The sequence below is a fragment of the Lampetra planeri genome, chromosome 25, assembly GCF_965212315.1.
Source record: "Lampetra planeri chromosome 25, kcLamPlan1.2.h2, whole genome shotgun sequence".
Taxonomy (NCBI): domain Eukaryota; kingdom Metazoa; phylum Chordata; class Hyperoartia; order Petromyzontiformes; family Petromyzontidae; genus Lampetra; species Lampetra planeri.
Genome location: NC_136131.1, coordinates 5,026,806 through 5,051,852, shown reverse-complemented (window position 1 = coordinate 5,051,852; position 25,047 = coordinate 5,026,806). Strand labels below are relative to the sequence as shown.

The following is a 25,047-nucleotide window of genomic DNA, read 5'->3' as shown; positions in this document are numbered from 1 at the left end:
GCAGTGTTTCTTTGTAACCTTCACCTGTTAAACGTGTCAATGCTACAGGAAAATTAATCATTCCTCCGACTATACTTCCAGTTCGCCTTGACAGTCTCACTGCCTGCATCTGTATCTGTTAGCAGCGGTTGCATAACAACATCTCAAATCGATGGGCATTTGATCACCGGTATTCTCAAAATGGTAATAACTATTACGATGTTTCACAGCACTTTCTTTCAATCCGCTGCTGGAAGGACTCCCGACATGTCACCACTCCCGTGCAGTAACGCCAGCACCCTCCCAACCATACATGCAAGTCGGCGGCAGCAGCTCCTGCTATCGGGCCAGGCGACCTCGGCTGCTTACACATTTTTAAGTTACAAATCTGTCACGTGTGCAGTTTTCCTTAGCTTCAGGAAGTCGACGATCAGAACCCGGAGCCAAAAATGTGTCCCAAGCTCTTGTGGGCCTGAATTAGGATGTTGGGTCAACTGCACGAACACGTGTTTAATATACATGTGGGAGTAAACCAGATTACCGGGGAGAAAACCCACACACGTGCGATGTTGGGAAGTGGGGGTGTGGGAAACACCCCATCCCCGTGCAGATGGAAACCAATTGGAGATTAATACACTTGCTGTACCGCCACTTCCTGGCGAGCCAGGGTATGGCGACCTTAACGCTCGCGGAAAGGAAGTTGCACGAGATTTGCGCGATCCACCAACCCTCGTCTCCAGGTGCTACACTGCCGGTTGTTAAGCAAGAGAAAATCGATAGTTTACGATCCAATGCAAGTGGTACAACTCACCGATGCATGTGCACGCAAGAATGCAGGCACAAACCAAGTGAGCATTTCATTTTATTCAAGTGCATTTCAAGCATCCCGTTTTGACTTAATGCGATACAAGACCAGACAGCACAATTCATTTATAAAATCACCCTCTTAAGCATTGCATACATTTTACCTTGATATTTTACCTTGATATTGACCTAATACAGCTAGTTCATACGCAACACTTGTGCGTATTGCATGGAGGATATGCACATTTACCGTTGTACATCGCGTTGTTGTTTAGTTAATTCTTGCAGCATTCATGAGCAAATGTTTAAATTTTATTAATTTATCCAACTGATACCCTGTCTTTGAAACCTTAAACAAGTGTTTCAACACTATCCGTATCAGTAACATTTCACAATGGATTGGTGACGGTAGCCTTGAACACTACGAGAATGGCACCAATGTCAAATGTACCCAATTATAGTAAAAACCTTGGATTGCGAGTAACTTGGTCTGCGAGTGTTTTGCAAGACGAGCAAACTTTTTTGATACATTTTAACTTGACAAACGAGCGAGGTCTTGCAATACGAGTAGTACGTACAGTATACGCTTTGTCTGCAGAGCGTCACGTGATCACAACTGAGCCGATGGTTCTTCTCTCTCTCTCTCGCTGCGGGATTGTGGGTAATCGTCTCCCATGCTCGGTCTCAGTCGGCGTGTCTCACTCATATAGGTCAACATCCGTGCGAGCGTATACTGCTCACTGTAGTGTTGTGACCACGTGTGTGTGTGTGTGCGTAAAGCATTTTTTTATTTTGTATCCAAGTGTAGTGACTGTTCTTTAGTAACTTTATTGCAACAATGACCCCCTCCTCCTCTCCTCTCTCTCGTTTCCCTCACACCAGCCACGATTAAATGTAATTAATACATTTTATTACTTTATATTAAATTTAAATAATAATAATATAAAAAGGTATTTTGTATTAATCATTTTAACATGCATATTTTTGGGTTGTGGAACGAATCGTCTGAGTTTCCATGATTTCTTATGGGGAAATTCACTTTGATATACGAGTGCTTTGGATTACAAGCACGTTTCTGGAACGAATTATGCTCGCAATACAAGGTTTTACTCTATGTCTTAATTTCCAAGGCAAGTGCATTCTCGGTACACCTGAGCGTGCACGGCAGCTGCTTACAGACAACATCAACAGCAAGCAGAATCCTATCGTCGAGTAAATCGGGATAACAAAACGGGCAAAAGCAAGTGCTCACACATTGAGAACAGAACCTTGGAACCCCTCCTGTATGGAGGCGATGGGCTGGCTCCAGGGCGCCGGGGATGACAGCATCGGTCGGCCTACATGCGGGAAAGTATGCCCTCGGCTAGGCTGCAGGTGAGACCCGTTCCGTCTGGCTCCACGTTGAGCTGCTTGACGACGCCGTCCTCAACGAGCATGGAGTACCTGCGGGGCCAGTCGCACGCGCAACGAGCACCCAGGCGGTCAACGTCGCGCTCGGTGGCATTCCCGCCGCTCGAAGTAGTTCTGCGGAAGCGCTCTTCACCATTGCCGAGCGAATGCATTGTAAGGTCGCAGTCATTACACACGAAGTGCCTGCCACAAATGAACTACGATGCATCGTTGATCTCGTCAAGGAGCATAAACCGTCACACGAACTCCGGTCATCCTCGCAGCAACGGCTTTTGGCTGGCCATTGAACAAAGACGGTCACCGCATCACACGCTTTCAGATGCGCTTCCGCGGCCGTCTGGAACGCTCTTCTTCATGATATGCACTTTTTATATCTAGATTGAAAACTAATTTCTTTGGAACTGCTTTCTGTGTTTAGGTTGTTGTCCTTTCCCTCCGCACCACCAATTCGAACGGTTGGCTATGTACGGTGCGAGAGAAGTTCATACATATATCGTTCCCCACCCTCCCGCTTCCACCCCCCCCCACCGCCATTGTGTGAGGACCACATTATACAAGCAGAGGGGATCATGCCCAATGCTCAAGAATAACAAAGGCGTAGCAGTTCATGTTAACGTTACTGAAGCGGAAGTGGAGTCTGGGACGAATGTAGCCGCTGTCCACTTCTATTGAGGCGAGCACGCTGTGGCAATAGGAGGCAAACTCCGCAATACCTCTGCGAGCGTTTGTTTCCCAGGATCGAGATGAGTGGCTCCTTGTCAATCACCAAGTCCACAGCCTGCAAAAAAAACACAGCGGCAGTCAAGCAAGCGTTTAAGTCCGAACATTTTTCGCGCACCCTTAAAAGTCCAGTCCATCACGAACGCACCGCCGCGTTGATTACACACAGTGCAAGCTCAATGGAATAACACGACAGTTTTAAGTCTGTTGCAAAGCGGACTCGGACTCCGGGTCGGTATCGAATCCACGACCTCCGGCATACCAGGCGAGGTAGTTAACATCGCCACTGTGGCGCCCCCTTCTACGTTCCCATCGCTCACTACGGGGAGACCAATGCCCAATTGCAGACTGTTACTGCATTCACCTTGTACTGCACACAGGGACAGCTGCCACGTGGGGCCCCCCCCCCTCTGGCTAGACCGAAGCAGGGCACCGCAATGGTGAGGAAATTAAATATTAGGCGGTTTAGTTGGGGTCAATGAAGCGGCCAGAAAAAAAAACATGAATTTCATTTGCATAGTCAGCGAAGGACCGTTGTGCCAAACATGTGACCTCTTGCGACACCATTCGCATAAACTGCTCTAGCCGCCATACACCGGCGTCGAGTGCGAGTGATTTGTTTGATCCACGGATCACGGGGGGGCGGGGGGGGGGCGATGGTCGGTCAACTTCAAACGTCAACCGCCAATTGAAGCGAGCGCAATTTGCTGCAGGAGTTTGTGCATCAAGATGGGCGATGTGTCCAAAATGTGACGGCTCGTTTCCCCACGAACGAAGCTCTCAAATCGCCAGTAAAAAACGCAAATCCTTATTCATTTTTTTACGCCTTTGGATTTTGGAAGGTTGTGAATTGACAGTCTGGGAGTTGACCACATTGAGCAAGGACTTCACGGGAAGTCAAGCAGGGGTCATCCAATGGAGAGACTGCCTCCTGCCATGGGGGAATGAAACATTTCTAGCACTGGATCAGTATGGACAAGTGACAGGCTCGGCCACACTGCTCATTGGCACAAGGAGTGACTCTGTCCCGACTTACTGTTGTACTTGCTCAGCTTGTACGAGGTTCATAAGCAATGCATCTCGTCACCTCACAGTTAGAAGAGGATGAAAGCACAAATCACACGAGTACCTTTGCGAATGCTCCAGTAGGATCGGCCAACATCTGCACCTAAAAAAAAAACACCCATCACAATATCCATTACATTTCGTAAACGTTAAACATTTTCTGCGTCAGGTTATCGCGGCTGTGGTGTTTATCGCCCAGACAGATGTGTTCTCGGTGTTATTTTGCACGTTGTCCGACGGTTCGCTCTGCGTTCTGGGAGCTTATCCAGCTCCCGAACAAGTGCTCCCAGCATGTGCGGCAAAAATGTCGGACATCGCGCCGAATTACAAGCGGCACATCTCGAAATCATATCAGGAGAACTTGAAACCATGTTGGTTGGGAAAAGTGGCCTTTGTCAGTAACACAGTGCTTTGGAAGAAGAAGAGTCGACGGATTAAACAAATGTTGTTTACTGTGAGACTCCAAACTTTAAAAAGGACCATGAGATGGACCAGCACATGCCAATACAGAAAACAAGTCCCATACTCTTTTCACTTGAGTGTTATATTCCATCGTGAGCATGTGTTTTCATAGAGTAACGTCAACTTCCCTCTCGCACGTAACAACACGTATACCGTACAGGCTTTCGCCTGCCAGTGCGGGTTGGTGATGCCAGGCAGCATACAAGTTGGAGCATAGTGCAGTACAATAATGAGTTTTGCTGCCCTGCCCTCTCCTGACGTGACCCAGCAGTAGCCAACCACGTCTGTTTGAAACTTGGTGCGTTTCCCATCCCAATACCATCAAAGCTCAACCCTGCTTAGCATGGGCGATTTGCGTCACGGGTAAAACACTCAAATACCCATGAAAGAATTGGCCTACCATCCCGAGTGCCCTCCAAACAAAATGCACGTCGGGGCTCTTCCTAAGCAAAGGATATTATTACACTTAAAACAAGAAAATAACATGTGCACGCACCATCGTAACTACGTTCTGCAACTCCACTGGACTACAAGTGCCTCTCAAGTTCAGAACGTAATGACATTTCGTTTCTCCGCGATTACCGCCGCGTTTGAACATCTGACACATCGGAAGGAACTCATTGGTCGGAATTATCCAAGAATAAAGCGATGCCCCTATTATTTCTACCCACCCCCTTCCCCTTGCAAAAGATTGGTTTAATTTTTGTATTCCATTGATACAATCCCCTCTCTCTCTGTATTCCCCGTCTTTGATATGGATAGACGTATTACAAAAACACGCCCGCGGCCGAGAATCCTTTGCGACACGAAACCCTCTCGTCTTCTCTTGCAACGGGAGACCCCGTGGCTGTTGCACGAGAAACACGCCGAAGCGAACATTTCCCTCTTACACCGATTCAGATAACAAACCAAGGGAGAATGACAATCACTGGAACGCTGCCGCGGTGCAATGGCTAAGCCCGCTGGACTTGCAATCCAGGAGTTGGCCGGTTCATCTTCAGGCGCGGCGGTTAAAACGACCGTGGCAAGTTTCTTAAATCACCTCCCCCACCATCCTCGACTATGTACATCCAGTAGTATAACATGGGTACACCAGGGAGGAGTTTATTGGTAGGTTATGCGCTGGGGTTGTGTGGGTATTCCACTTCTAACAAGACTGTAGGCCCCTAGTGGAGGTCTTTCTGCCAGTTGTGGTCTAAGAAATGTATTGCAGGGCTGCACCTTTATCTTTGATAAATACCGTTATGCAACAGACCCCATGACACAAAGATATTAAAATGGTGATCATCATACTTCTCGTAAAACTGGTACTCCTGTAAATGTCAGGTCGTAAATTCAGCTATTAATATTGCTTATTAAGCTCACGGTACATGGAATCGGCATTTTACAATTCGTACATGCATATATGTACATGTACAGGGGTTCAGCTTTCAGCCACTAGTTGATGCGATATTGACGACAATGTAAACAGAAAATCACACGTGATGTCATGTTAATGGCATAACATGTGGCTTTTATGGAAGTGGCATCCCATAAAAAGCGCATCGGTGATGTCATTAACATGACATTAACATGACATTAACATGACATCACGTCTCTTTATGGGTCACATTTTCAGATCGATCCTAAACCACCAAAAAAAATCCAGAACATTCAAAATGTAATTGACCAATTTTTTTCAAAAAATGTCATATTAGTACAAACATCGGGAACATCCCAAGTACAGATGGTTGAACCGTACCTTTCCGGCTGCGTTGTGCGCGTCGCCCCACGCGGTCATCACAAACACGTCATTGACGGCCACGCAGGCGATCACGTCAATCCCCTTCGACTTGAGCTCCTCAGCCTTGGCGATGTAGCCCGGCAAGTGGGTCTGCGGAGCATCAACGGAACGTGCAATTTCTCGTCGTTTTCTTTGCCTTTACATTGGTGCTGCACTCTTGTCATCGTCAAGACGGGAGCGGACGATGACAGCCTTCACGTGGCCCATTCTGTTATCCCTTTCCCGTTCCGATCACGTATGTGCACGTCATAAGTTTTTCTTCCGGTTCTGTTCTGACGACGTACAGGTACGTCATTGGAAGAAACATCGCCGAATCAGAATAAAAACTAAAAATAACTTTATCTGTACCGAGGCTCTCACAAGGCCATGTGCGAGGGGGTCTATGGCATAGTTTGGCAACAACTATCAGAGTGTGGTCGTGTCACGACAGTTCTTTGCCTGCGAGTACAATGTCTTTAAAAACAACGGCGGTGACCGGGACCCATCTGCAGTCGTCTCCAAAACGGGAAAGGGTTAAGTGAGAAATCATGATTAATGCCATGAACCCGGCGACCGAACATCTATCAATGATCTCCTGGCCTCCAGGAGCAACAACTCAATGCACAACAATGGCCCTTGCTTTTCCAGGGCCAAACGACACACTTCCAGATAGGTCCTGCAATGAGGATCCTCCAACTCAACATTGAGGGACTTACCCGGGCAAAATCTCCAATGACCAACAGGCCGGTTACTAACGTATCCATGGATACGACCTCACACGACCAGCCACTATAACCCAAAACTTGGTTTGGCCACACAAGGGCGAATCATTAACAAAGCCTTAGAAGAGAACAGAATGTTGGCTAATGTGTCTGACATCTTACCAAGAGCAGAAAGCAGCCAAAAATGGCAACGAAAAATGTGAAAAGGGTATAAAACCTGTGTGGTGCCTCGATGAAAGTTGATATATGAACAGGTTTCAATAAAACAGTTTTCCATTGTTAGATAATAAATAGCAGACACAGACTTACAGTTATAACAGATGCATAAACTCAATGTTTCAAATGATGTAGAAATTTAACACTGTGGATCCAAACCATGAGAGGTCAACTGAAGATATGTTTAATGTGTTCTTTTACACCCCACAGACAATGTAAGACATATGTTTTATGCTTTCATTTTATCATGACTTACATAAGCAATGTGCTACTGCAATTGTGGCTCAGAAACAAAGAATGAAATAAGCAAGGGTGTTGATGATGATTAAACCAAGGTAATATGGTAGTTTAAATACACTTGTGTTTAGCAACAGCTGGCGAGCCACCACTCAAATGAAAGCTTTGTCAACAGAACGATGCACCTCGATCACGGTTTCAAATTCCTCTCCACACACTGGGCTCAATGGACAAACAAAAGGCGACTCTCTCAATGCGCCATGTGCCATGGCTTAGCCAGTGTAACATTTAGAAACATGCATTTAGATGCGGAGGGAAAAACTGGAGGATCCGGAGAAAAAGCCACGCGACCACGGGGAGAACACGCAAACTCCAAGTATACAGGCGTCAGGGTCTTGATCGAATCCACGACCATCTGTATATATACCGGGCGAGGTTGTTAATAACATCCTCACCACCGTGACGCCCAATCCCGCACGCATTAAAAGCACGGGGCAAAATGTTGCACATCTGCTGTATACTCAGCTGCCACTGCCCCCACCTTTGAGCAGCCAGGAGTGAAAGCCCCGGGTACGGCAAAGAGGATTCCTTTTTTCCCAGAGAAGAGCTTGGCAACGTTGACCGTGTTGCCGGGCTGGCCTTCCTGCAGCTCCACGCTGGGCAGTCGTTCTCCTACCTGCACCAGAAACGGGACAGCGGAACTTAGCAGCAGTGCATGGGTGACCTTGCCCAACGGTATTGGTAAAGCCTATGTGCAATTTACAAGTGACAGCGTGTCATGTGCATAAGAGTGTGAGAAAGTAGCACACGTGACTGGGTGCCAACCGTGGCAGACCACTCAACTTGCAACCTGAATGGGCGCAAGTTCAAAGACCTGGGAGTGTGTTCACTCGAGTCTTACATTTCATGCTGGGACTCACGGAGTTACGGCTGAGGTTGAGGCCAGGAGCCTTTTGGTTCGAGACAGGTGTCAAGGTCGGTTAAGGCCGGCTCCTCTAAGCCAAGGCTAAGGACAAGAGCTGAGACAATGCTCTCAACGACCGAATGCTGGTTTACTCAGGCCGTTTATTTTTTGGTTTGATAAAATAGAGTATCACTTTGATGAAAGTCAAAAGTGGTTGCCTTGTAGCAAGACTGGCCTCCGTCATAGTAATGTTCAATTTCCACCATAACTTCAGAGTCCTAAGGTAACTACCACCCCATGCACATGTAAACAGACACAATGGACAATAGGAGGCATTGAAGCAAATTGCTGGTGGTTTTAACCAGCACAGGGGTGGAGAGTTGAGTACAGGTAGTCCCCGAGTTACGATGGTCCGACTTAACGATATTTAGATCTAACGATGGCGATACGACAAAATTGCCATCAACAACCTAACATCGTTCAAGTATGCAGACAACGGACATAATCTTGGTGAGTACAGCATGTACAATACGTAGCTTTAGCGATTTCATTTTAATTTTACCATGATACGATACGTTCAATGCATGTTACAAGTTTTTATAGCAGATAGGATTGTTTCTTGAAAAAACTTATTAAATTGCAGTTCATATAGGTAGGCTAAGAATTGACCTTGTTTTTTTACTTTACATTTTACTGTGCAATACAGTATTATAATTAATAAATACAGTATATAGTTTATACAATACGGTACTGTAAATTGCTCTGTTTTGCTAAATTATCACCATTCTTTAAGAATCCTGGGTAGGCTAAGCCATTTTCGACTTACGATATTTTCGACTTACGATGGGGTCGTCGTAATGCATCTCCATCGTAAGTAGAGGACTACCTTTATTGTGTCTTACTGTATTATGCTATGCACCGCTGCATCCTCCTCCTGATCATCAACCCCTTCATCTGCAGCAGTGGTGGGAAACCCATGGCGTGCAGACCGCATCCAGTCCGCAAATCCATTTCATATGGTCCATGGCCACACGAGGCCTACCACTTTGACACAGCCCACAATCGATATGTATGCGTCACTGCAAGCGTCTTAGCTGAACTAATCGGATAGGAGATGGGAATATGTTCGACCTGCCAACAACGTTTAATTTTAGCACACATGTAGTCGTGCTCCTGTCACTGCAAGGACCTCGAGCAGTAGCAGAAACGACCGAGCGCCGTGTCCGTCCGTATGTTGGTGTGGCCTTCATAGGTGCTGACTAACAGCACTTTGAAAGGCTATAGTGGGGATCTTTGTCCGGTGTGGTTTGACCACCAAAGTTAATTAAAATTCCTATTCGGTTCACAGTAAGAAAAGCGTTCCCTAACCCTGCCCTGAGGGCAATCCATGATGTATTTATACGTCTATTAAATTTAAGTGGAGTTGTATCAGCCTGCAAGTAGTGCACATTCACAGGAGTGCATTTTAAAAGTGTTGGTGACCTCGGGCTCAAACACGGACTGGGTAGTGCTCAAATCTGCATGTTTTGTTTACATTTTTGTTTGCATGTTCACCACAATTGTGTGGTTAATGCAGACATGAATCATTGCCAAAGGTTCTGTTTGGCGTTTGAACATCTTAACAGCGGTTTTATTCCCATAAAGGGTGAAACCTTTTCTTATACAAAGCTCCATTGTCGAACCTTTGTCACGTGTGCTGTTTTTCAGCAGATGCAATACTGAAACGCATTAAAAATGTTTACTGTTTCTACATTCTCAATTGACAAATGTTGCAGCACGAAGCTCGAATGGTGGGCCCTGATTCAGTGATGGAAATTCCACAATCCCATGACGGGGGCCAGTCGCCACACAGGACGAGTTGGCTTCCAATGAGTAACGATATCAGGAGCACGAATGAAATCATTACATTGCAAGATGGACGATAACATACAGATAGTCCCCGAGTTACGATGGTCCGACTTACGATATTTTAAATTTGGCGCGGCAGGAAAACGCAGCAGCGTACGAGGTACGATGCTGTACGTTGGGACGCTACCGGGATGTACTGAACGCATCTTCCGCCTTGTGTGGTGATGCCTCAGTCTCAATGCATGTTAAAAGTGTTTTTTTTTTTATAGCAGATGGGATTGTTTCCTGAAAATTGTTTATATTAAATTGCAGTTCATATAGGTAGGCTAAGAATTTACCTTGTTTTTTTACTTTCATTTTACTGTGCAATACAGTATTCTAATTAATAAATACATACAGTATATAGCTTATACATTACGGTACTGTAAATTGCTCTGTTTTGCTAAATCATCACCATTCTTTAAGACTCCTGGGTAGGCTAGGCCATCTTCGACTTACGATATTTTTGACTTACGATGGGGTCGTCGTAACGCATCTCCATCGTAAGTAGACGACTACCTGTACGTACATTATATTTCAATTGTCAATCCGCTGTTGGATGAAGGCGTTAACCCCTGATGGATCATGGGGGAGGGGGTTGACCATACTTCACCACACTAGTTAGTTCGGGTTGGTTGAGAGGGTGGGGTTCATACATCACTCGCCACAAAAGCAGTTTGTGGGGAATAATAGCCAATTTCTGTACTTTAGAGGCATAAGCAATTAGGAAATAACGTACTACCCAGGCACAAAAAAAATGTTTGTTACAGTGTTATTGAGTGAATTATTAACTTGGCTTGTGTCCTGGTCACAAAAGCAAAGTTTGTGGGGAGTAATAGCCATTTTCTATACTTTTGAGGCATAAGCAATTAGAAAATAACACTTACTACCCAGGAACAAAGAACATGTTTTTGCTACACAGTGTTATTAATGCAATCCGCTGTTGTTTCTCCTGCATAGATGGAACTAACCCCAACACGTGTTCATCTTCTTGGTTCTTTCGGTAAAGTCACGTAGAATGGAAATAATAAAATAATAAAACATAATAAAATTCTTCTCACGACGTTTCGGCCACAACGCAAGCAGCCGTCCTCAGGTGGAGAATAGGTCTGTCGAGAAGAATAGGTCTGTCGAGAAGACAGACCTACTCTTCACCTGAGGACGGCTGCTTGCATTGTGGCCGAAACGTCGTGAGAATTATTTTATTATGTTTTATTTTTATTATTTCCATTCTACGTAACTTTACCGAAAGAACAAGAAGATCAATCCGCTGTTGTTTCTCCTGCATAGATGGAACTAACCCCAACACGTGTGTTTGTGTCACGCAATGCCCCCAACTGCAATGGTGGCACAATGGGGGCCCCACTCACACACGAGCCCCTCCTCCACTGGCGTCGTTACAGAGGGCATTGCTGGCACAGGCCGCGCTCACAGCGCGTACTCGACACGACCACAACAACTACCAACAGCAACGATACAACAGATGCTGCAGTACGAGGTGGTGATGATGATGATGATGACGGTGGTGATGGTAATGGTGGTGATGATGGTGGTTAGCGCGCTGCACTACGAACCCGGCCCACCCCAGTTCCAATCCCGCTCACGGTTCCCAATGTCAGCGATGAATATCCGAACCGTTCCTGAGCCGCCCCCCCATCCCACACAGCCCCCCGCACCTAGATAGACTCAGCCTCAAAGGAGTACCCGGTGCGGTGTTTAAAAACAAAGACGGCCGCGGCGCTAACCACTCGCCCACCCCTCCCGCCACGCCGACCTTCACCGGCAATCGTCAACAGCGCTTGGCCCCACACAGCAACCCGCTGTTGTTGTTGTTGTTGGAGGCTGTAATGCGCGTGGTGGTGATTGATGATGGTGGTGGTGTGGGGGGGGCAGAGGAATCTTTATCTACGAAGCTGGCGCACTCACCTTGATGGGCATGCTGAGCGCTGCTCTTCCCGTGTGTAGCAGCGACCTTTGGATCCGGGGTAACAGCGCGGAAGCGAGGATGAGACGCATCACTACCACCGCAGGGATAATTAAACCACGAGGTGTGTGTTGTGGGTGTGGTGGTAGTGTTGGTTACAGGGGTTCGGCTCTGCAGTGCGACACGGACAGAGGGCAAACCGGGGCGAGTCTGGTGGAGGCGGGGCGGAGTCGGGTAGAGGTGCAGCCCTGCAACGGCGCGCTCACGCCACTGCTGGTGGAAGAATACCCATAGAAAGTAACATCCAGAGCAGGGTTTGCCAAACTTCAGATGTTGCGGTCCACCACTGTATTTCCGCGTTCACCAATTTACATCCACCCCCCCCCCACCCCCCCTACAATATTTAATTTCAAATTAACTCGTCCCACGCTGAACGCGCCTGATGATTGTCAATGAACGATGTGGTGGGTTAAAGTGTGGTAAACGCGGAAAGATGTCCAGTGCTGGGTCGCGAGGACTCGAGTTTGGGAAAGCTTGATCGAGATCAGGGGTGGGGAACCTTTTTCCTGCCAAGGGCCATTTGGATATTTATAACATCAAAATTTGCCTGTTATATTTGGTCAAACATTTAATCAACTCACCCCTGATGCGATGGCTAGAACTGCTTCTCTTTGGCGAGGCGTGTGATGTTGGCTGGTATTGATGATGTTGCTGCTACTCACAACTACTTTTCCAGGTTTGCTCCGAGATGTATTGAATTTCGAGTTCCGCCTGCGGTTGCATTGGCAGGGCCACACCAAATGATTTCGCGGGCCTCTAGTCTTCGATTATATAATCGGCCTACTCCTTCATCACTAGTTGGCCAATCGTCTCGAAAGTGATGGGATTACCCACACGTTAACCCACCACAGGTGACCAAACCCATTTATACTGCTGGGTAGGACAAAGACGTCGGGATTTAAGAAACTTGCCCCAATTGTTTAAACTGCCTCGCCCCGGAGATCGAATCTTACCATTGACCTCTGGATCGCGAGCCCAGTGTGTGTTGACCATTATAACCACGGCAGCACAGTGTTCGTGGTGGTTTATTAAAATCATGCTGAGCATGCAAAAGGCCCAAAACGCCAAGCGGTCAGCAACAAACGGCACTCTCGCAGTTTTGTTAGTTGTTTATTTACACAGGAGAGCTACACTAAGATGAATCGATGAGCGAAGTTCACAGGAACAGTAACCATTCTAGTAGCGATATGAGAGCGATAAGGAGGTGATTGACCTGCACCGGTCAGCGGGTGAATCAGTCAGCATGATTGATAATGATCAATTTCAAGGCCGTAGCCATGGAGTCAACGTTGGGGGGGGGGGACCAAATCCTCCAGGGGGTCTGGGGGTCCCCCCCCCCGATTTTTTTTTTATAAATTTGAAAACTAATTTCCTGCCTAAAATATAAAAAAAATTTCACTAACACATAGGATGGACTTTTTATTTAATGTTTTACAATAATGTCCAATAGTGTATTTATTACATTGCTCTGTTTTTTTCTTTTTTACCTTTTCTTGTTTCATTGTATGTAATGGCAGAGATTATGGATTAATAAAGTACAACCATAACCGCAATCATATAAACAGAAATCTATTTTATAGCAATATATTGGGGGGGACATTTTGAGCATATTTGAATATTGGGGGGAGATGTGTCTCCCTCCCAATATATGTCCCCTCCCCAATATATATTCTAATTACGCCTTGATCAATTTACGTCGATCCTTTCAAGTTGCACCGTACCTAGCCAACCATTCTCATCGGAGGTCCGTGGGAAGGACAACAAACTAAAGACAAAAATAAATTCTAAAGAAATGAGTTTTCAATCTAGATTTAAAAGTGAATAAGCTTTAGTGACTTCCTAATAACAGTATTCCAGCTTCAAGTGAGCATGTGCTTTAATTGGTAGCAATAATTGTTCAGAGTTTAAAGAATGCTTTTGAAGTACCGACGGCTAATCTTCTTCGATGCATCCTTATGCTAGAATAGTAATACTGTACAGACATTCAATGAAAGATGTGAGAAATTGTGGATTTGCCCGTCTCGTATGATATTATCATTGACTGGGTTTTAGTTTAATGTTGCCAGGATGTTGTCATCCCAATTAAGAATCATGTTCAAGTCAATGGTGATTAATAATTATACATGTGTCTATGACCTTCAGCTTGTGATTTAAATGCGTATGATGCATGGAGTGGCATGCCATCTTAAATACATATGACTCCTTGTTATTATATACTTTTTTCTACGTGACTTTACCGAAAGAACCAAAGAATACATAAGACTCCTCTACTTACGAACGCGTTAGATGTTCCAGGGGTCTGTTCGTAAGTCGATTTGTTCGTAAGTGCAAATTTACTCCTGTTGATTTCATGTTGTTCAGCATGTACACTAACCACGGGGACTGGCTTTAAGAGTTGAATACTCTTTTGCAGATGTAGATGCCACTGGTTCTTCATGTTCTGCAGATGTAGATGCCATCACCGTCATTTATTTCGCGGTGGTTGAACTTACGAATCTCGGTCTTAACGGCCAACTGGACATACGGAAAGGTTTGTTAATATCTCTAAAAAGTTCGTAAGTCGAATGTTCGTAAGTAAAGGAGTCCCTGTGTTGCGTCTTATAAGGAGAATACGGTACAAGTATTTACTTTTTGCACTGCACTCTGGTATTGGGGGACTTCTGATTGGTCAGAATAACCAGGGGGGGTGGAATTCTCCCGCGCTTATTTAACCCCGCCCTATATAGGGCTCGCGCTCCGCTTTCCTCGATTGTGATTGGCCGAAGCCTCGGCTTCTGCTAACGTCATGACGTCAACACAGTCGCTTCGCGGATTGACGTCATCACGCTCGGTGAACCCCGGAATGCGTGATTACGTCACTGCGCGCCCTGTGAGTCAACGATTACGACCTGATGGCACTCTGGTCGCCTGCGCGCGATCACGTGGTCGCTCAGCTCGGCTCGTGATTGGTGGAGCTCTCCACGCCCCCCTTCCCCCGCCCCACTCTCGCGCTGGGTATAGAGCCAGGCGAGGTACGCGGCGTCTTTAAAATTTAAAGCTGTTCATTGTTAATTTTTAAATAGATTAAAAATTTTACAGCCATGCCGAGCCTCTCGAAGACGGTGGGCAGCAAGAGGGAAGAGCGCGCCGTGGGATACATGAGCCGCTTCGCGCTGGAGCGAGACGAGAGCTCGGACGCCGGCAGCAGCCTCTCCGCTACCGAGGACGATGACGCCTCCTCGGGTAACGTGGCCAGGCGAGGTCGAGGCTTCGGCCTATGCTCGCTTCGGGGTGTGGTGGAATTCGTACGCGTTTATCGCGTGGTGTGCGAAACAAGTTCTATATACATACATGACGATAACCCAGTGCCCTTCCGCACGCACTTTTACCAATCCCTCGCGGTTCCGCGATGTAAAAAAAAAAAATCGACCGACTGTAAGCGAGCTGAATCCATCGCTCCATCTCCGCGGTGGAGGTACTCTTGGACACGCGGTCTATGCACATCCCGCAATTACACCACAATGCCCTGTGTAAGTGTTGCAGGGTAATAACAACAACATGCGATAGGGAGAGGTTACAGTAAAGCCATAATGTACTGTATACTGTACACGTGTTGACCAAAACAACCAGGAATGGGCCCGATCCCGTTAGACTTCGAAAACTGAATAGGGTGAAACCCTGGGTGGTGCTTTTATTCGTGATCACAATGCATAGGAAGGTGTTACAGGCCACTGGGCAGCGTGGTGGTCATCAGAGGGCAGTGCATCCAAATAATTGTTATATTGTACTTCTATGTTCCCCTCTTTCACTAATCCGCACGGACCAGCGTGGCGGAGTCTGGTGAAATATCTCCCATGATCGACACGGCGTGTGGGAGAGTGGGCCTCCGTTAGTGTATTGACAATAAAGGGTGAGAGGAGATGGAGAGACCTTCACCAAACGAGTCCCGGGCGAGTCGGGACAACACTAATGAATTCCAGGGCAGACACACAGGCAGATAACGCCAAATGCAGATACACAAGGCAGTGGCGCATGCTATTCGAAATGAGAAAAAAAACATTTTCCTGGCTGGGTGCCTGCTTGGATTCCTGATTGCCTGACACAGCCAAGTGTGCATCAGAATATTTATTTTTACTGCAGAAATCCGATGATCTATAAAGCTCTTTTTCACACGTCCATTGGGGGTAAGGCCAACGTTATACCTACACGGTGGTGGTGATGTCACCGCGCGGATTTGTGTAATAACGTTGCCTCCACATCCCACAGCGTAAAATTTGCGGAATACACTATAACACTATCAAATCATATCAGACTGTTCCAAAAGCGTTTAGATAGCTGGAACAATGAGGGACGGACAGACGGTTACGTACAAAATATGTGCAGGCTACCAAATTTAGCTTTTGAGTAAAATGCCATTGTTTATAATAATATAATAGGTCCGCAGTTGACTTTTTTTCGAAATGCTGAACATTACCTACTATAATCACCCAGAAATGACTGTCCATCCCGCGCGTGACGTCACTCCACATGAGGCCCACCCCCCCGCGTGACGTCACTCCACATGAGGCCCACCCCCCTCATTAATATTCATGAGTGGGTGGATTTTTAAACCAACACAGTAAGGTCGAGCTGAATTTAAAAAAATACGCAAAGTCGCTTCAAATATGATGTTTCTTTACGGAAAGTGACTGTAAAAAATAAATATATACGTAGCACAGTGCTACATCCGTGCGTGACGTCACTGCAAAAGAGCCCTCTCCCTTCATTAATATTCATGTCTGCGTGGAAATTTACACTAACGCACAAGAAGGTCGCGCACTCTACATGCTGCACCCCTCCACAATAACCATGAGGGGCTGACGTCACTTCACATGCCGCACCCCTCCACAATAACAATTCGAAGGTGACGTCACTCCACATGAGGCAACCCCCCCCCCCTCATTAATAATCATGAGCTGAACAATTTTTAAACATGATGCAAACGTTACCAAAAGAACCAAGCATATGAATTCCTGCAGTCACGAAAGTTTTAAGTCAAACATTTTCAATTGACCATTTCAGATTTACTGCAATATACACTCGTCCTTGGACGGGCAAAAAAGCTAGTACTTTATTGTTTAAGTAAAACACGTTCCTTTGAAAACAAATCGAATATTTAACGTTTCCATGTATTAATGTTCATTCTTGTGTGTGCCGTGTGCAGAGCTTGATGAGACTGATTGTGAAAGGAGAAGGATGGAGTGTCTGGACGAGATGTCTGATTTGGAGCAACAATTTATGGACATCAGAGACCAGTATGTGTAGTCTCATACTCATGAATGACTCGTATAATCTCGTGCACTACAGGTCTAATTTTATTTTTGTGTGCACTCTAAAGTTACGCTCACTGACATTGAGAATGCTTAATTTATAGTGATGCAACAAGGCCGTTTTGTTTTCTCTACAACATTACATATACATATTTTTGAAAAATACAGGCTTTGGTATTTGCCACCATCTGTTCGAGGGTTATCATTTGAAACTATCCTCGTTTGTATGAACCATTTTATTGGAGGGGTTCAATCATCATTGGCAAAGTATAATAACCATTGGAGAATTTTGTCACGTGCTCCCATTATTGACTGGCATCTGCCACAGGAATGTAGAATTTCCATGACTGGCCACCAGCAGATATGAGCGAAATAATCATGGGAGAAAGTGAGCTGCTCAATTCAGTCCTGAAGAAGCTGCCAGCCACATTAAGCGACACACAAATAACACTGCGGTTCAACCCGTTAACATGTCGGAGAGCTATAAAATACTGAAGTTTGGAACTTGGGGGCCCACACCATTTAGGTTTTGTCTAATATTAACGTATCTTGGACTTGTTGTAGGCTTTACCGTGAGCGCCTCAACCAGGTGGACAGCAAACTGGAAGAGGTGACGGCAGAGAGGGGGCCAGAGTACATGGAGCCCCTCAATGCCCTGAGACGAAACATGGAGATCCGTACAGAGGTGGCAGGTATTCATCATCATGAAATCATCTTCAACATCAGCATCTTCATCACAATCAGCATCTTCATCACTGTCCGCATCTTCATCACAATCATCATGAAATCATCTTCATCATCAGCATCTTCATCACAATCAGCATCTTCATCACCGTCCGCATCTTCATCACAATCATCATGAAATCATCTTCATCAGCATCTTCATCACAATCAACATCTTCATCACAATCAGCATCTTCATCGCCGTCCGCATCTTCATCACCACCAGCATCTTGGACATTGTCTACCTAGAAATATTGAACTTGCACCTAAAAGTAACATGAACAAACCATGTTAGCTGAATATACATTGTTGCCTCTACGGAAGAAAATAATAGACACCTTTACGCATAGCAATTACGTTTGTGAGCGGCTGTATAGGTTGCGTATTGATTCAGGTGGCAGTGAGTGACCACGTGGTGAATAGCCAACGAACTTTCTTATGGAATATTTAACACTGATTGATCATGATTGTAATGGGTAGTTCATAAGTGTATACGGTATGCAGTATAAACATAAATGCTGCATTAAGGTAAATGCCATGCCCTGAAATTGCTTTCTCACGTGTGTAGACAACTGACGTTGCGTATAATGTCGTACATGCTCAATTATTTTTATATTACCATTGCTGAATGTAGTAACAAACAGACCACAGACCTGATAGGCAATGTTTATCAAAACAATGTATTGCCTTAAACTTTACATTTTAAACTTGGTTGTTTTATTACAGTTAATGTTTTCTTCTTGTGTACTGTAGTCAATTGCAATCACCGTGTCAATAATGTGTATACTCTTAGTTCTTTCGGTAAAGTCACGTAGGTAAAAAATGAAATTAAAATTAATAAAAATAAAATAATAAAATCACGACGTTTCGGAGGCAACACAAGTCTCCGTCATCAGGTGCCTCCATCCATCCAACACCTGATGCAGCAAATCTGGCTGTGACGGTCCCACCTGATGACGGAGACTTGTGTTGCCTCCGAAACGTCGTGATTTTATTATTTTATTTTTATAAATTTTAATTTCATTTTTTACCTACGTGACTTTACCGAAAGAACTAAGAGTATGAATCCTTGCAGTCACTAAAGCTTCAAATCTAGAATCAATAATGTGTGTTTATGGGAAAAGGCTCCCACTCGCTTGCCCCCAGCTACAGCTTGGGCTGTCCATACTCGTTGTTTAATTTGTCTTGTAATGCCTGAGCCAAACCAACCTCTTACAGTCACATTTTTCAACCAGATATTTGTACAAGATGCTTCACCCACTGAAGTGTTTTTCTTTTCTTTTTTCACACAGGCGTCTACAGAGAATTGTGCCTCATTGGTGTAAAAAACAAGCATGAGTGTGAGAAGCAGGCAGCCATGCAAAACCTGCAGGTGTGTGCGTCTCTGAGTAACAGCAGTGCTGTGTTGTGTGTTTTAAGCTGATCTGCTTGTTTAAAACCTCTCGGGGGGGTGGGTGGGGGGGTCCTTGGGTCTATTTTCTCATTGTTTGTCAAGGCAACCGAAGGATTGAGAGCTGGTTTTAGAAGTAAAAGAACACATCCAGCAGAAGCTTTTCAAAATAGCATACACTGAATTAAAAGTGGAGGTATTAAATATTACTTTGGCATCACCATTTAGTTTGTCACGGAAATGTCCAAAACCCTTTAGTTGTTAGAAAACAAAAGTTATTTTATTTAGTCACGTGGTTGTTTGGCTCGCTGTAGAACACATTGAGACGAATATTTAATTTTCGGTAACCTCTCCTGGCAGAATGAAAAGGTACTTGTGTTTGAAGCTCTGCGCGGGGATCTTGAAGAAAGAATCCGCCGTCTGGAGGAGGATCGATGCAATGCAGACATCACATCTGGTTTGCAAATCTTTAACATGAATTCACAAACATTACTTTACATCGATGTGGTCCCATTCATAAAAGTGTATGAGATCAACCCCCACCCCTCTGTTTACCTCCATCCATCCAACAGTATAAATGGGTACACCAGTTAATCGATTGGCAGGCTACGTGTGGTGTGGTAAAGTGACGTATCTCTACTTACTCTCTCAGAGGAGCTCTCTAGTGGAGGCACTTTCGTGAGTATTCTTGTGAGCAAGGGATTGTATGTCTGCAACCTTGCCTTTACCCTACCGTATGGGTGATTAAACGTAAATATCATGGACCATATGTAATCAAGTAATATATTGTTTGATGGGAAAATACAGCCATCATCACAGCTGATTCAATTATAGATGAAGGTGTGATTACCACGTCCATATTCAAGGGGTGGTATTAGCACGACAAGAAGATTATGTACTCTTTGTAATAGAACATACGACCTCACCTCGCATTTTAATTTTGTTTGCAGAACAATGGGGTGACGACGCGCCCTCCAAGTGGAACAAACGAAAGTCCGATGTCTTTGGTGCTGCGAAACGAAAGAAGCCCGTGACTGTCGCAAATATCCTTTGTGTTGAAAGTTTGCATCATGTTTATCACATGCACGACTTACCAGCAACATTTAACGAACGTACTTTTGTGCAAAATTTGTTTATTTAGTAATATGTTTTGATTTTGGAAAGGTTTGCTGCTAATATGTAACTTCATATTCCCATATAAAAACTGTTGATTAAAAAATATATATTATCAGTCCCCATGGTGTAAAGTACAGGCTGCAACTCTGATGTACTATGAAGAAGGGTCAGTGCCTAAAACGTCACCTATTATACTTTGCCTTGTAAGGCCACAGTATTATTCATGAATGTGTTGAGTATTTTGTTACATGTACTAGTCACCGTTGCTCTGTTTGAGGAATATGCATAGTCTGTCCAGGGTTGTCTAAACTTGGATTAGAAGCTTAGTTGCCTCTGCATCCAATGGTGGAAATGGGAACACCGGTTAGTCGAAAGATTGTGGAGTAAAGTGATGTCGCGCTACCATGGAAGAGTAGGCCTCTTATCCTCTTAGAGGAGCTCTAGTGTAGGAACTTTTGCTAGTAGTAGTCTGAGCAGGAGATTGCAGGAATGCAACCTTGCCATTACCCTGCCTTTATAGGTAACAGTTAACTAACATGAATTAACTTATTGTTTGAAGTTAATCAGGAGTAGAATATATATTTTTTATAACGTTATTAAAACTCAACTAATTTGTCCCCATGGTCAAACTAATAATGGGACAGAACTACATTTGTTTTATAGGCTTGAGCCAGTGTTGAGAATTCCACTTTACTTTAGTGGAGGCCAGTCTCCATAAAAAAGTACTGTTAACTTTCATTCACCTAAAATGGATGATCAGTCCCTGACAAGGTTTTCAATTTGAAACATTCTAGTTGCAAGTAGGGCCTTTGATCCACAGCACAGCACTGTCTGGTAGACTTAACACTTTGCTGAATAAACCCATAATGCAATCATGACATTATTTTCAAAAGTGCATGTGAGAAATAAAAATTGTTGAAGCTCTTTCCAAATGGCCACTTAAGGGTTGAAGTTAATATTGGCACCATTCGATAAAAAGGCCAAAGTTTAATTGAAATAATATAATCAACGAATAGGCAGATTAGTCAGTTTGTGAACGCTATGCTAAATTAGAACTGAAGCTAAAATTCAGAATATGTAGACTAAATTGCGGCAAAAATTAACGGCCATCATAGTTGACTAGATTTACTTAACAGATTTAATCATTTCAATGCAAAGTAAAATGCCACTACTTTCAGTTTCAAGGTGAAAAATGCATTTTAATGAATTTTATTTAAAGACAATGGACCAGTGTTAGCCAGCAATTCACTATTGTGCTACCAGTCTTACAATTTACATTCATAGTTTCTAAATGCAACTGAAAGTAGAGGTCACGTATTACAATAATTCATAACCATTTGTTTTGCATAACTACAATTAGTCTAAATATATGCCCATTTAAAAACTGGTCATAGAAAATTAACAAAAATGTCATACTAATCAGGCCCCATGGAGTTAAGAGCAGTCTCTAGTCATTATTAACTCTATCTATTTGGCCTCGGTTCATGTGCAACGAAGCAGGTACATTGCCTGAAACGTCAACATTTTATTTTCTTATATAAAGCCACTGCGGTCGACGAGCGTGGGTTTCATGTACAATTAAGTAGTATCTCGTCGTGAGGGTTGTTAGGTTTTATTGAGTTGTAATCCTATTCGAAGGCATGTCATAATATACATGACTGATAATGGTAGTCGGTCCGAGCACAGAGTCGTTACAAGATTATTTTCTCAAGGCCAGCGCCACAGCAAATGTTTTTGTTTCCCCTTAATCACTTTGCACGCCCGTACATTGTCTACATGCTGAAGGAGGTGGATATACTGGAAGACTGGACTGCAATCAAAAAGGCAAGCCGTATTGCATTTTCATAAATATTGTTCACAGGAGTAGTATAGCTCACTCCCGAGTGCATTGATCTTCTAAGATACCAGCTGGCGGGGTGGTATCACGTGAGAACTGGTTGTCACTGTGACCGGCTCTGATGTCTGGCAGTGATTCAAATCAATGACAGTAATTTCTGCAAGGAAGTTGCAGAGTACGTTGTTTGTAAATTGGACGTCTATCTACAATAGTAAACCATTGTTTTACTTGTTTTGTAATACACTGATTGCGTGTAAATGGCCTACAATTTTGAAAAAAAATCTTGCGTAATGGCAGGCACTGTGTCTCTGTCAATCGACCGTGATAGGTCCACATTTGATGACAGAATATCTTGCTGTTAAGACAATCATTCGAAGAATTGTAATTTAGAATCTACTTTTAAGAAGTATAAATCAACCAATCTGTCGGCACCCATCCCGAGTGCCGCTGCTGCTCTCTCCTACCCCTCGCTGGGAGACGTAAATAACAAATGTCTCTTACCTTGTAGCTATACGCAACCAAAGCCCCCCTCAACCCAGTGTATTGTCAAGAGAATATAAGCTGCATATGTCGAACATGAACAGAAGTGTATAGTTTTTTGTGCAAGACCTGACATATTTGTATAACCTGTTTCTCTCCCCACAAATAATCACTGATCTTCAGTTGCTTGTTACACATTTGCATTGACAGATGTAACAACACACACAAGGTGTGCTGCTCACAAACAGCAGGAAGGCACGACTCGCATCATGCCATGCATGACCTCCACATTGCATGTCCAATGCTCTAGGCCTTGCCCAAGCCACTTGCTCGGCAGAGCTGAACGCGTGGCCGTATGATTGTTTCACGGTTGTTGGCGATGGGTTTTCTCGTCATTTACACGACGCGTTGGATTTGAATTTGTGTTGACAGTGCTACAACAACCACTACCCGCACTGGAGGGGCATTGGTCAAGAGAACAGGTGGAACCAAGACTGAGCAACTTTGAAGGACTTCAAGAAAGGATGTTCCTTCCCCGATTACTGGGCATGCTGGGATGCTATATTACGTTGAGTGTGTGTTTTTGACATGGGGGTGGGGGGCGAAACAATCGCGTTGATTTGTGTGCCTGCCAGAAAAACTAAGTGTTTGGCATGTGCTGTATTAGGAGGGCTCCCCCCCCCCACTCCTCTCACTGATCATAACCCATTGTATAGGCATGCGGGTTCTATTAATGGCGATATGCTGTGCATTTTGTGCCATGTGCTGTTCATTCACAAGAGCTGTGCACTGCACATGTTGGAGGGTGCGGTTGCTCACTTGTTTTCCCACGGGAGACTTTCCCTGTATGAGAATCTGTTTTATTAGTGAGCTGTAAGTACGGTTGTATTTCTTTTGCCTGCAGCACACGGGTCAATATTTTTACGCGTTCATTCAATGTAGTTGCTATGTTCGTAAGTGTTGAAAATGGTGCTGAGTTGTGCATTTCCCAACATTTTGAAGCCCTTTAAAGACATTTCAGGAAAAGGAAATTAATCCATTGCATTATGCCCTTGTAAATTTTGGTAAGGACCAACACACCAGTAGGTTTAGTAAACTAATGTCAAGTAAGGCTGAGGTTGCAGTAGAACTTTTTCACCTGAAACCAATTGAGGTCAACACGTGAAACTTAATGGCATAAATAACTACTTTGAATTTGGTAGGAAATTATGCTTACATTATTGATTTTGTGATTCATGTATGGATGTGCAGTGTTTTGCGTGTGTAAATAGCCATTTTGACATTGGTATATTCATTCACGTGTAGTATAAACATTTTTATGCAATGCAGTTTTAAAAAAAAGAAGTGTTTTTTTTTCAACTATCGAAGTAATGTTGAGAATTTATTTTCACTGCTAAGTCAGCTTTGTTTAGGAATCACCTGATTGGATTATATTGAGATATATATATGCAGCCATTGTGAGCATTTGTGTTGCAGTTACATTTTTTTGGTGCATCGTTGAGATTTTGCGTTCAAACCTGACCGACGATTATGATCCGAAGTGTGGCCGATTGATTATCTCAGCCGGTCACGAATGACAGCATGCCAAAAAAACCCCCGTGACATTACATTTGAGCGTTCGTTTAAATTGGATGAATTCCCTCTCCTTAGAGTCGGACATTTCATTTTACTTGGCATGCGATGAGCACTCGTTGCAAATCATTTAAAAGGTGTGCCTCTCGTGCGGATAAGAAGTAGTTCTTGAACATTTTTCAGGGCCATTCTATGAATTAAACATGGCAATATCGTCTCGTAACAATGCCGATACCGCAATTGGATTGTTACTGTGGGTAAAAAGCAAACAATTGCAATAAACTTTTATTTAAAACTAATAAAATAGTAAAACGAGTAGAGAGCAGCCGTTTTGAAGCAAGACGAATATAATAAATAGAAATAATTACATTTGACAAGATGAAATAGAGCTGATCTTGTTAAAAAAAGTTGTCACCAGTGTTGCCCTGCTCGTACAAACGATGGTGCTCATTCCTGTCCTTTGGGCCCGCGGGAAATTCCACATTTCCA

General features: G+C 44.3%; 2 protein-coding genes across 3 annotated transcripts; one reads left to right on the top strand and one right to left on the bottom strand.

Annotated features, from left to right (window-relative positions):
- Positions 1 to 828: 828 nt before the first annotated feature.
- On the bottom strand, positions 829 to 12,334 carry PRDX5 (peroxiredoxin 5). Its single transcript, XM_078605965.1, has 6 exons — positions 12,095 to 12,334; positions 7,919 to 8,053; positions 6,182 to 6,313; positions 4,043 to 4,081; positions 2,907 to 2,971; positions 829 to 2,226 (listed from the first exon to the last, which is right to left on the bottom strand). The coding sequence occupies exons 1-6, from the start codon at positions 12,182 to 12,184 to the stop codon at positions 2,121 to 2,123; spliced, it is 567 nt and encodes a 188-aa protein (XP_078462091.1). The 5' UTR covers positions 12,185 to 12,334; the 3' UTR covers positions 829 to 2,120.
- Positions 11,407 to 24,847, top strand: LOC144727262 (breast cancer metastasis-suppressor 1-like protein). 2 transcript variants are annotated; one of them, XM_078605963.1, is made up of 9 exons: positions 11,407 to 11,666; positions 15,231 to 15,374; positions 17,335 to 17,425; positions 18,005 to 18,132; positions 19,456 to 19,535; positions 19,914 to 20,010; positions 20,504 to 20,596; positions 22,429 to 22,493; positions 23,419 to 24,847. In XM_078605963.1, the coding sequence occupies exons 1-9, from the start codon at positions 11,459 to 11,461 to the stop codon at positions 23,482 to 23,484; spliced, it is 972 nt and encodes a 323-aa protein (XP_078462089.1). In that variant the 5' UTR covers positions 11,407 to 11,458; the 3' UTR covers positions 23,485 to 24,847. The 2 variants fall into 2 exon arrangements, with proteins under 2 accessions (XP_078462089.1, XP_078462090.1); XM_078605964.1 differs by lacking the exon at positions 11,407 to 11,666 and having other exon boundaries at positions 15,121 to 15,374.
- The last annotated feature ends 200 nt before the right edge of the window (positions 24,848 to 25,047 follow it).